This window comes from Anoplolepis gracilipes, chromosome 2 (genome assembly GCF_047496725.1).
Source record: "Anoplolepis gracilipes chromosome 2, ASM4749672v1, whole genome shotgun sequence".
NCBI classification, from domain to species: domain Eukaryota; kingdom Metazoa; phylum Arthropoda; class Insecta; order Hymenoptera; family Formicidae; genus Anoplolepis; species Anoplolepis gracilipes.
Genome location: NC_132971.1, coordinates 19,839,488 through 19,852,278, shown reverse-complemented (window position 1 = coordinate 19,852,278; position 12,791 = coordinate 19,839,488). Strand labels below are relative to the sequence as shown.

At 28.9% G+C, this 12,791-nt stretch overlaps 4 protein-coding genes across 10 annotated transcripts; 3 read left to right on the top strand and 1 right to left on the bottom strand.

The window, feature by feature from the left end:
- Positions 1-106: 106 nt before the first annotated feature.
- Positions 107-3,190, bottom strand: LOC140676492 (LITAF domain-containing protein). 5 transcript variants are annotated; one of them, XM_072911604.1, is made up of 4 exons: positions 3,089-3,190; positions 1,834-1,961; positions 1,578-1,734; positions 107-1,493 (listed from the first exon to the last, which is right to left on the bottom strand). In XM_072911604.1, the coding sequence occupies exons 2-4, from the start codon at positions 1,955-1,957 to the stop codon at positions 1,388-1,390; spliced, it is 387 nt and encodes a 128-aa protein (XP_072767705.1). In that variant the 5' UTR covers positions 1,958-1,961; positions 3,089-3,190; the 3' UTR covers positions 107-1,387. The 5 variants fall into 5 exon arrangements, with proteins under 5 accessions (XP_072767705.1, XP_072767704.1, XP_072767703.1 ...); XM_072911603.1 differs by lacking the exon at positions 3,089-3,190 and adding an exon at positions 2,902-3,082; XM_072911602.1 differs by lacking the exon at positions 3,089-3,190 and adding an exon at positions 2,942-3,082.
- A 774-nt stretch (positions 3,191-3,964) lies between these two features.
- On the top strand, positions 3,965-5,418 carry LOC140676388 (V-type proton ATPase subunit e 2). Its single transcript, XM_072911389.1, has 4 exons — positions 3,965-4,231; positions 4,495-4,542; positions 4,618-4,705; positions 5,134-5,418. The coding sequence occupies exons 1-4, from the start codon at positions 4,125-4,127 to the stop codon at positions 5,152-5,154; spliced, it is 264 nt and encodes an 87-aa protein (XP_072767490.1). The 5' UTR covers positions 3,965-4,124; the 3' UTR covers positions 5,155-5,418.
- Positions 5,419-6,389: 971 nt separating this feature from the next.
- Sou (required for meiotic nuclear division 5 protein souji) lies at positions 6,390-10,960 on the top strand. 3 transcript variants are annotated; one of them, XR_012046241.1, is made up of 8 exons: positions 6,390-6,597; positions 7,301-7,584; positions 7,841-7,975; positions 8,072-8,370; positions 8,459-8,561; positions 10,011-10,165; positions 10,247-10,400; positions 10,598-10,960. XR_012046241.1 is itself a non-coding variant. In XM_072887220.1 (7 exons), exons 1-7 carry the CDS (start codon positions 6,423-6,425, stop codon positions 10,326-10,328), a joined length of 1,215 nt encoding a protein of 404 aa, XP_072743321.1. In that variant the 5' UTR covers positions 6,390-6,422; the 3' UTR covers positions 10,329-10,960. The 3 variants fall into 3 exon arrangements, 2 of the variants coding, with proteins under 2 accessions (XP_072743321.1, XP_072743320.1); XM_072887220.1 differs by having other exon boundaries at positions 10,265-10,960; XM_072887219.1 differs by having other exon boundaries at positions 10,247-10,960.
- Positions 10,961-11,068: 108 nt separating this feature from the next.
- LOC140663216 (uncharacterized) lies at positions 11,069-12,780 on the top strand. The gene is made up of 4 exons (XM_072887223.1): positions 11,069-11,405; positions 11,539-11,936; positions 12,121-12,250; positions 12,352-12,780. Exons 1-4 carry the CDS (start codon positions 11,390-11,392, stop codon positions 12,393-12,395), a joined length of 588 nt encoding a protein of 195 aa, XP_072743324.1. The 5' UTR covers positions 11,069-11,389; the 3' UTR covers positions 12,396-12,780.
- The last annotated feature ends 11 nt before the right edge of the window (positions 12,781-12,791 follow it).

Genomic DNA, 12,791 nt, shown 5'->3' with positions numbered 1-12,791 from the left:
TTTATTATTCTTAGAAAAAATATATAACATATATATATATATACACACACATGTGTGTATATATAACACTTGTGTGTATCGTGATAGGATAATTATAAACATTGCATAGAGTAAAATAATTTTATTATTGCACAATAATCTCATTCCTTTTTATTACAAGTATTATGTATATATTTTTTTATTAAAAGTTATATATGTGCATATATTTCTTGCATTTTAATATTTGTTTTGTTGGTCATAACTTCTTTTACATAGTAATAAAATAGAAATAGCTTGTAATATAAGAGCACATGAGGTCTAGTCTCGTTGCAATTTCGATTCGATGCACTGTGTGCAAAAAATAAGCATAGCAAATACTTTATGTGCTAATCGCTATTGTTACATTTTATTATAAAAATTCGTGTAAATTCTTCAAAACAAGAACAAATTTAATTTTTCAAAATCATTATTTTCAAAATCATTATTTTCAAACCTATTGTTATATGCTAAAATATCTGACCATTTTTTAATATTTTTACGATTTAAAAATAAGATATATATAAATTATATATTTTTTTAAACAAAATTTTTTGACAAGTGTAGCAAGTTTTCTAAATTTTCAAGCACATGCATGATATATTGGCTGCCATCTATCTCCATTAATGAATAAAAATATCATAAGTTATCTACATTAATTAAGCTTGATTATCAATATTTTGACGATAAATAGACGTCATTAATTACTCTATAGAATAATTTGAGTAAAGAAATAGCTGCGTGTACCGCTGCCTATTTTTGTGACACTCATAATATTATGCCACAATTGTTACGCTTCAGAAAATGTCTAAGCATAAAATATTAATCATAGTTAACTTTAAAAATTATAGAAAATCTTTAAAAATCAATGCCCCACACAGATAATCTTTGGTGTCTATTTATGTTGGAAGATATTAAATTAAAAAATTGAAGAATTTTTTTAATTCTTAAAATTAAAGATGTAAATTTTTGGAAGCACACAGCAATACAATATTTTCTTTTCAAATAAAATAAATTTGCTTTGAAATAGCATGCTTGCTAAAAATTCTGCGCACAACTGTATAAAAAGCAATAAATATTTTTACAAAAATATCTGCAACATATTATACCAAATTGTATGCAATAAGATTATCTTGTAGATATTAATATTTGTATAGAATATGTCTAATTCCTTAACTACTGTGCATTCCTCATTTTCAAGATATAGCTGATTGGTGTAAAGTTACAATCTGTATGTGTGGTATTTTATTAATCAAAAAGTAATTCCCAAAATTCAATATCAAGCTTAATGTCTGTTGGAATTGTAATCAAGTGTTGTAAAGATATTTCAACATTCAAATGCAATTTGTGGATGCTAATGCAATCCACTTGCTTATCTTCTATGACGTCCCAGATACGCTTTACAATTCGGGCAAGTATGATGAACATCCATGCACTCATCGATGCAACAAGGAATCAAGCAGCAACCCAACCAACATCTAATATACAAAAAAAAAAAAAAAATGGAAATAATTTTACACATTACACAATATAAATCTACATATATGTATTTTAATAATTACCCCAATAGCGCTATTATAATTCCTGAAATATAAGCAATCATGCCAGGTTCTGTCTTTGTCGTTGTATCTATTTCAGCATGGCAATGTGGGCAAATCGTGTGGGTTGAATGTGGTCCAACTGGGACAATGGTTGTAACTATAGTTGGTCCATTTGCATCTACAGAATAATAACATAGTAAGAAATATGTATATTTGTATTAATTATAGAAATTAAATATATAAATATCTATATTCAATATTTTTTTATCAAGCTTACAAGCTTGCGCTGGCGTAAATGGACTGGCAGGTGGGACTCCTCCTACATTTTGAGAGTAAGCAGGCGGTGCATATGGAGGCGGTTCATAAGGTGGCGGGGGTCCGTTCTTATGCATAGCGCTCATTTATCTGTTAAAAAAATATATGTAAACAATTACATTAATGTTTATTAGTTTATTTGACTTGCGTTATCTGATCTGATGTAAAAAAGTAAAAAATGTGACATTAAGGGGATGCTGGACTACCGACCGAGTTCTAAAATAAAATAGGTAGTTCCGGGACAGAATTGCATGAAAGAATATTTGTGAACTTTTTTAGAAATGAGCTTAGAAGCCTAGATAAAAAAAATTTCGTTGCAGAAAATATTGTACGGTAACAACATTTCAACAACATTTCGGAATCACCTATTTTATTTTATGTGTATAAATTGCAACTTTTATATTAAGCAAATATATTGTTTTGTTAGAACTCGGTCGATAGCCCAGCATCCCTTTAAAACAATCTAATCTTGTCTATTGTGAATTTAAAAAAACCTATCATATTAAAAACAAATTATCGTGCAAAATAATTATTTTAATGTTCTACAAAAATAATATTAACAGTTAAAAATTAATATAAAATAAAAAAAATTTTAATTTAAAAAACCTGAATAATAAACTGAACAATATGATATATATTACTTTTTTTTATAGTTTTTTTTCTAGTCTATCGTAATATACATATCATGCCACGTAATTCTAAAAATGGAACAGTCATTGTAGGTAGGAATGTAATACAAAACGATAAGATCCATAATAGGATTATTATTTCACGTGTGTGAATCTCAGCTGATCCCATTCAAGCAAGAGAGAAAGTCCAAGGAGATAATCTCGCGCATTGAATTGACGATGGACCCGTATATGACGAAACAAACGCGCGTTTCGCGTCGAAGGCCGTTGCCCGAATACGCGCTGCCGATTACGAAACGACCCGCATCTCGAATAACATCCCCGCCCTTGTTATGACACAGTGCACAGCTACTGTGCACACAACGCTTTTCACGCTCGTTATATCACAATTTTCTACTTGCCTTTGTCAAACAATAGCTAATCGATTTTCCGATCACTTACCGCGCTCTCCAGAAAGACCTCCGATCGTGTTTGTAATTCCTGAGCAAACACTTGGCACGTCACACTTTAAGAAGTCAAATCACCCGCAGCTTTGCATAAACAACGGGAGAAACCGTGGAGTACAATACAAGTTGCACAAATACGTACGAGATTACACACGAGATGTATCCGATTTCGCTGGTTTCCACGAAACTTCCATTTGCGAAGGTTAACGTTGGTTTATATCGTTCAGAGGAATCATATGGCTTGTTTTCAAAGTGTCAAACGTCACTTTCACATTCGCGTATATGACGTATGAGCAAGAATTTGCTTAAATTATATTTGTGTTTTCTTTAAATCAAAAGAATTAATTGGTGTTAAAGATGCATTATTAATATTATAATAAGAACTTAAATATAAAAAATACCTAAAAGATGAAGATTTTCTGGATAACGTTTCAAAACTACTCCTTGGAATAGAGTAGCGTTTGACCAATCAAGAAAATTTTTGTTTCTTTTATTTTGATTGAAGAAGCTCATTTGAACACAGTACAATTAGACACAACCATTCATATCGACTGGTACCTAGGGTAACCAGCACGATTGACCAATCAAAGAGCCTTATTTTAAATTGGCCAATAAGCATTGTGTCCAATTGATATACACTCTATTTTATTAGTCAATCAAACGCTAATACTTTACTCCAAAGCTCGTATTGAAGAAAGAAAAGTAAAGATTGAAATTTGACTAATCAGAATATTTTTTTACCTCGATTGGTCAAATTTTATTTTCTATTGATCCTCAATTTTTGGAAAAAAAATTTGTTGGACTTTTAAATTTTGAAATATAATTTGATAACTGCACTTTGATTTGACTCTAAAAATACCGGTATTTGATTGACCAATCAGAATAAAGAATTCCCTGCCGACCAACGGGAGTAAAGATATCTCTGTTCTGATTGGTCAATCAAATGCTTTTAAAATTATGGGTCAATACGAGAGAACGCGATTCTTGTTTTTGCCATCTATAAGTTTCTATAAGTTTATGGTCTAATCGATGTATCACGTGAAGAATACGAAGATTCTCTCATGTGATCCTCCCAATTTTCAACAGCTCCGAACAATTCCTACGTGGTAGATTCTTCGAGTTTCCGTTTGTTTGCAAGTTTCAAAGAATAATAATAATCCGATAAAAGAGAAAATAAAATGGGCGCATCCGCGATACCTGTATTAGCTTTCACAATACTCTGGGGCATCGTATTATTCTTAGGAGTAGCTCTACCTCTTTTCGTTCCCAAAGGACCAAATCGTGGGTAAATAGCTTTAATTTATTTGTTTCTTCTTTGTTAAGATTTTCACTTGTACATTAATTATTTAAAGTCAATGAATATTTATTTCCTTTAGTTTCTCTTCTAAAGAATCACAGATCTTGTAATCTGACAGTAAAACAACAATACATCTCAAGACAATAACTATTTTAAAAAGTTTGATGATATTCTTTAGACAAATCAACGTTCACTAAAGTATCATCTATATATTTTAATCAAATTTTAAGTATATTAATATATATTTCCAGGATACTTCAAGTTCTGTTAATATTGACGGGTTTTACATGTTGGTTGTTGTAAGTATATTTATTTGACACTTTGATATATCTTGTAACTGATATATTAATACGTAAATAAAATTTTTAATCTAGCTGGCTATGTTGCTATATGGCACAAATGAATCCACTGATTGGACCAAAATTAGATAATATAACAATATTAATTATGGCTCGTGAATGGGTAAGTTATTTTATAATTAAATTTCTATTTGTGTTGTTAAAGTTATTTTCTTTTTTTAATTTTGTCAAAAATATTGTGTAAACAACAATTAATAGTTATATTTAAGTGTTCACATTGATTTTGATTTAAACACAGATTCTATATATTACTAGATTGATTATGTATAAAGTATCTTTATTTTTATGTAAAAAGTATATAAAGATAATCAATTTTGCACATATATGTACACGCATACAATGAAGGATATACATGTATAAAGGGGCACTCCTATGTTGATGTGCAAAATAAGTCACTTTTAGTACATTTTTTTTGGAGACATTTTATATCGTATGAGTGAAATTTAGGGTTTGAAAATAAAGAAAAGTCTAGTAATATATAGAAGTCTGTGGAGTTAAGTACATATGTTAAAAAATGCTTTATTGTTACAGGGTAATCCTATTATGAAATGAACATTTCACAATATAGACTTCTTTTAAATATATATATCCAATTCTTTGACATATGTTGCTTTAAATAAGAATGTATAGTTGCAAAGGTAAAACAAAATATTAGTACATTGATGATTTGTACAAATGGAATCTTACATTGATGTGCGATTATAACTTGGTTATTATTGAGAATTTAACTTTTATATCACGTATATATCATTATTACTTAGAAATGTATAAGAATTTTAATGATTGTATTTATCTAGATTTATCCAACTATATATATGTGTATACTATAGCAATGTATGTACATGTTAATATTATTTAATATAACTTAAAAAATATACATATATTACAAAATAAGTCTCTTATTGTGATGTATATAATTGTGAAAGAAAAAAAAATTAAAGTATATTAGCAATTACTGTTTTATATATATATATTTTTTTATCTCATTACTGTTCTTTGTCATAAATTAAATAAAATTTCTTTATATTATTATGTAATAATTTGTTATAAATTTCTATATTTGCAGTACTCAAATTATATTTTTTGTAACAATTTCTTATACAGGGTGTCCTGTAATTATTGAAAATATTGAGTGAAAATATCATTTTTTTCAAGTTTCCAATTTTTATCATTATATATCTTTTTAATTAAGCCTTAAATTAAAATTCTATTAGAGTAAACTCTATCTGAAATTAACTAAAGAATCTAGTTTTGCTAACTTTTTAACTCCAAAAAGTTTAGTTTACGAAAAGCAAGCCTTTATTAATATAAGGAACACATTTTTTGCACATCTCATTTACATAATTTTTTTTTATTAGATCATTCTCTCAGATGTGATTAAAAATTTTAAAAACATCCCCTGCCTATATATAAGATTATATTACATGCGCGCGACAAAATGTCTTTGGCTTAGTTTACACCGACATACTTTGATACGGACGATAGCGCACAATGCTAATTGGCTAACCGTGCTAGTATTGACCGTTTGACCGATGCCTAACCCTAGGCATCGGTCAAAATGTATAGTTGTGTGCTAACGGGATCCTCCCCTTTGATACGCGTATTAAGTATTACTGGCCAATCACAGCCATTCCATTCTTTAGAAAAACTGGCTATGATTGGCTAGTATAGTACTTAGTATGCGTATCAAATGCTCGGTATAAACTAAGCTTTTGCATGCAGCCAATCAGAGTACGTTGGACAAACCAGTTTTGCGTGTCATCGCATGAAATATTAGCTTTAATACACACCGTTCGTGACATCGGGGTCTTTTCTTCTCCATGCAAATGTCAGTCGCGACGACAAGCAATACAATAATAATGGAGGCGTGCAATGCTGTGGAGCGTGAAGTAGACAAAGTTCTATCGAAGTTCGGCGCTATAAATGAACATGCTGAAGCGGTATTACGCGACCTGATCAATCACATTCAATCCCTGAAAAAAGATCTAGAAGAAGGTAAATAGGATTGAGAAAAATTCTCTGTGGTATTCTTCCTTTCCTCAGATGCTTGCCTTTTTCATCTCAATTTTCGAGGAGAGTGTAACGATCCGAACTTCCGGGAAGCTTGTATCTTTCCATTCCTCGATGGATTCAATTGATTTTTCGATAGATGGATCGTTATTTATTAATGTATATGGCTGTAGTTTATTTTGAAATTTGCTAACCTTCTTAAACGGGACTCTGTTGTTGCATGTTCTACTTACCGTGTATTTTACTAATAAAATGTCTTCACATAAACTGTAATATCAAGAAAATTAGATTATAAGCCAATCTAATCAAGTATAAAGGAGAGAATTAATTTTTATATTTATTTACGCTTACTACTATTATTGCCTCTTGATATTAAAATATCGTTCTATAAATGAAAGAAAATAGCACATATAAAATTAAATTTAATATAATCTTTCTATGTATGTATTAATAAAACAAAGAAGAAAAAATTTGTTTATTTTGTACATAAATTGTGTGATTTATATTTTATATAGAAAAAAACATGTATATATATATATATATATATATAAATAGAGAGTATATACATATCAATGATTTATAAAACTATATATAAATTTTTGTTATCAACATATATGTTTACATTTATATAAAACAAAATATTCCTTCAATTTGATTATAAAATAATAACTCGATTACTTTTCATTAGTACCAGCCAATCAAGAATTAACAGCTGGCCAAGTGCAAATGTTAAAGCAAGCAATGGCCAAAGTACGCGACACTGTACAAAGATTAGCAACAGATCATCGCGATTTGCATAGTACAGTATCAAAAGTGGGCAAAGCGATAGATAGAAATTTCATTGCCGATTTTGCAAGTACAAGTAGAGAGGATGTGTTTTCTGGACCTGAAAAGTCTCATCTTCTAAATCAAGTAATCTGCCAACACTTTTATCGTGAAGGAATGTTAAATATTGCTGATGAATTGGCAACAGTAAGTTTTTTCTCCTAAATTTGTATATGTATGTTTAATCTATTCTATTTAATACAAAACTATGTATATATTATGTATTATCTATAATATTATTTATAAGTTATATATAATAAAAAATTAGTATCTCGTTATATGTTTAGAATAAGAGCTTTAATTTTTTTTCAATTCTGTTATTTTATTATTCTTCAAGTTTTAATATTTATATATTTTTATCACATAATTCCATACAAGACTATAATTAATAATATATTTGCAGGAAGCAGGCATTAAAACCGAAGGCAGAAAGGAAGCGTTTACAGAGTTAAATTATATATTAGATTGTTTAAAACAGAAAAACCTGGAACCTGCATTAGATTGGGCTAAAAAACATAGAGAAGCACTTTTGGAACAGGTATTTCTCGCGACTTATAGATATATAAAATTTATTTTCATATTATTTGTGCATACATATTAGCAATTATTGTAAATCTTGCACATTTTGTCTTAGAATTCTTCTCTCGAGTTTAAACTGCACAGACTACATTTCATAAGATTAGTTCAACAAGGCCCCAGCAAGCAGAGAGAAGCGATACTTTACGCCCGTCAAAATCTTACACAATTTGTCGGACGTTATGAAAAAGAAGTACAGTCTCTAATGGGGACGTTACTTTATTTGCCACACGGAATCCAATCGTCTCCCTACAGTCACTTATTAGATCCGACTTTGTGGCTCGAAATACACGATGTTTTCACCAAGGAAGCATGCACATTATTAGGCTTAAGTGTTGAAAGCCCGCTCTCTGTCTGGTACATGTTTTATTTGTTTATAAACTAGATTACTAAGAGAAAATTATAGAGCTATCTAAAATAATTGCAATTTGCTCAATTATTGCAGTATCAACGCAGGATCCACCGCATTACCTGCACTATTAAATATTAAACAGGTCATGCAGCAGAGACAAGTAACTGGCATTTGGAGTGGTAAAGATGAATTACCTGTAAGTTATAAATATGATGTATATCGTAATGTAAAAAAGGGAGAATTCATAATCATGATATTCCTTTCGTCTTACGTTGTAATTGTATTATTATTGTTTCACCTAGTGTATAGTGCTCTATAATGTATAGTATAACCGCACGATACTTTTTAATAACTGCAACTAACTTTTTATAATATTCTTATCAAGAAAATAATTGAGATGAATTTATAGAATATATAACACGAAATAATACTTAACTGTAGCATCAATTTAATTAATTGTATTTTATTTTATTTTAATCCTATTTCTCAATATTCTTATCAAGGGAATGAATTGAAGTGAATTATAAGAGATTATAGCACAAAATAATACCTAACTGTACTACCATCTTTACTTTTCTATATCATATATCTGTGTTATGTTTATAGCAAAAGGATTAACTCAATAAAGCTGCAAAAGATTTATGTAAAAAAAAAAATTGGTTAAAATTTATCAAAATTTATCAGAGAATCCATTACTAAAATTGCACTGATTGTATGAGATATTCTGTGTGTGTGTGTGTGTGTGTGTGTGTATATATTGAGTGAGTGCAAAAGTTATGCCCCATTTCAATTGATACATTAATATTGCAAGATTGGCACTATTCATAATGTCTACATATACTGTTATAATGTTATATACTGTTTAAAAGGTTGTACTCATGTAACATGGATTTATCTTTAATAATATAATTTTTTTCACACCTTAAAAGCAACAAAAATAAATCAATGTTATGTTCAAATGACAGATGAGAATACCATCTTTCAAATGATATGTAATGCTTTGAATTTAAGAAAGGTGCAGCAGTTGGAGCCACTAAAAAAATCAAGAAGTTTATCAAGATTGTATATCGTCTGTAAAAACTATAAAAAATAGTTTGAAAAAATCACCCTCAGAAGGTGATGTTATCTGTTTGATGGGATTGCAATGAGCCAGATAATTAGATGACTTTTAATTAAAAAAAATCTCGTACAAAAGCTTTTATTTAATTGACCAAGTAATTTTCACCATTTTTACAATCCTATCAAACAAATAACATTACCTTCTAGAGATACAAACTATTTTTTATAGTTCTTTTTAGATAGTGTGAGATCTTGATAAATTTATTTAATGGTTTCTACAATTGCTGCACTTTTTCTAAACTCATAAGCATATATGCTGAAAATAAACTTTTGTTATTCATTTTTAATAATTTTTCTTACACCTTAAAAACAATAAAAATAAATCAATACTATTCAAATGGCAAGTCAGCACCACCTTTCAAATGATATATAATATATAGATATGAATGAGGTGTAGCTAACGCTGCAACGTGTAGTAACGATATTAATTGAAATGGAGTACGAACTTTTGCACTCATCCAATATATATATATATATATATTAAAATACTTGAAAATCTTAATATATGATCTTCCTGTATTTACAGATTGAAATAGACTTAGGAAAGCAAAGTCGTTATCATTCAGTCTTTGCCTGTCCAATTCTTAGGCAACAAAGTACAGAGAATAATCCTCCAATGAAATTAGTTTGTGGTCACGTTATCTCTCGAGACGCGTTAAACAAACTCGCTAATACGAATAAGTAAGTCTTTCATATGCGGCAAGGCTAGAGTACATCAGCGTGTTTTAAGTCATCAGCTGATTTAAAGTCACTTTTTAAAAGAAATCAATTTATTTCCAGGTTGAAATGCCCATACTGCCCGGCGGAGCAGAATCCTGAAGATGCGAGACTTATTTATTTTTAAACTCTGTGATATATACTACATATAGTAATATATAAATATATATATGTGTGTATAGGAATTATATATACACATGTAAGAAAACTAGTTTTGCAGTTTCTTTGTAATGGATTATATTGAATGAAATAGAAGAATTTATAACAGAAAATATACATGCAATTAATTAAAGAATTGTAAAATTTCATATTCTACATAAGTCATCGTCGTAGAATTTCTTCAAATTTTATTTTTGTTGTTATGCTATCAAAATTAATTCTACTTTTCTGTTCCAGTGTAAAATTGTTAACTACCCTTGCGATCTTTTCAATGAAATTAGTTCTCAAATATTGAAAGAAAAAGAAAAACGGAGGAACTGTGATAGTTTTAATATTTGTGAAGTAATTGTAATTATGCAATTATATATTGTTGGTAGACTATATATATATATATATATATATATATATATATTATAAACATGTACTGTACTATTTTAAGTTTATAAGTGACTTCAGCTTTATATGCGAGTGATAACTTAAAAGCCATGTATATGTGTAAGACGCCTAACGAGTTTGTTACTAGGTCTGCAACTTACCCATTTTCTCATTTCAATTGTACGGCTTGGCTTAAATGAAGTTAAATGAAGATCATTTTGTAAATATGTTTTTACATTCATTTGACACATTTTCCACATTCATATAATATTTGATAATTTTGACAGACCGTTGTATATAAAGAGAAAAATATTTATAATAATAAATAAAAACTTTGATAATGAAATTCTCTGTCAATATTAATAAGCTTGAGATCTGAAGGAATATTTTGAACTTTCTACCGTCGTAACGTACTATATATTTAGCGTACGATAAAATCGATCAAACAAAGATAGGAAAACGCACATTGCAATGATGGTGATAGTCGTACATGATTCGTTCGGAAAGTTGATAAAATTTAGTTTCTCAGTTTAGAATACATCAAAGAGAAGATATTTTCAACTTGTTTATTTTTCTGTCAGGTTTTTTATCTAAAGAAATTTCACATGAGCATAAAACAAAGCATAATTTCATCGGGAATATCTTTTTATCAATATGAAGAATTCTAAAGGTAAGCTAATATATACATACATCTGTTTATTCAATATAATAAAAATAGCAAAATATAAAATAGAACATAATATGAAATAATTGTAAAACAAAAAATATCGTATAAGAATTTTTGAATAAATTTTGCTTATAAGCGAGATCTAGCTCGTCGACGTTTTTTCCGCCCCTACAATCGGCAAACCGCCAAACGTTTGACGGAAAAGATGAGCGTATTCACGATGAAACACTCGATCCCGTTGAAACACTGCCACCCATGATCGATAAATTATCTATCAATAAAAGTACAAAGCGAGATAGCACGAGTAAATTAATTCAAGAAGCTACAGTTCAAGAAGATATCACGGAACACGATTTAAAAGGAAGGGGTTTTTTATATGACATTGACGGAATGTCTCCGGAAGAACTGTACGCTTCTCTGTGTAGGATTACAGAAAATCCACAACAGCCGTTTTCATTTTTAGCAAATATCTCCAACGAATTTGCTGACGGCAATCAATCGTCGATGGAGATGGGGAAACCTACGGAAATTGACGTAAGCAATTTTAAGCTTATTTTTTTCAAGAATTATCTTCTTATTATTTTCTATTTTTATTATTTTTTTATTATTATTTTCACTCGTCTCGTTTATATTTTATGGTTCACTTCAAAGCTAATTAATTAATTAAATAATTAATAATTAATTTCTTAATTTATCAATTTGTTTGAAATTGGTTTAGATGCAATTAGCTGCTGTAGCGAAGCGTATTGAGTCAAGTAAAATTTTATTGCACAAAGCTAAATCTTACGTAGAAGATATAAATCTTCGTGCTAAACAAAATATTTGTTCATTATCAGAATTAAATAATTGTAAGTAATATACCATAAATACCGAAAATATATTAATTTATCGGTAATTATTAATCGATACTAAGTTTTTACTTGTGCATATAATTTAAATATTTTTACAGATGACGATAAAACTAACATAAAAAAAGAAGAGCAGTCCTCTTAAACTAATTTGATCCTGTAAACTTGCAAAAAATATTCAATTTTTTTATTCGTTATATTATGCTACGTGATGTGGAATTTAAGTGTTATTATAAGTAAAAAAAATTCTCATAAAATGTTTTTCATATTATTTACAATATAAAATAAAAAATTACTAATCAATCACGCACGTTTTGCTATGCTAATTATGTATACACACGTACATTTTAAATATATAAATTCATGAAAATTGAGTTAAATTGGACTTAATTGCTTCCCCACAGCATAAATTAAATCGTCTCGGTCAAATATAATATCTGGTGAGGTCACCGCATGGCTTATCCAGAAAAAACATTTTCTCTAATGTAAAGAATATAAAATAAAGCAATATAAAGAACAATCAATTCAAAGACAGGGACAA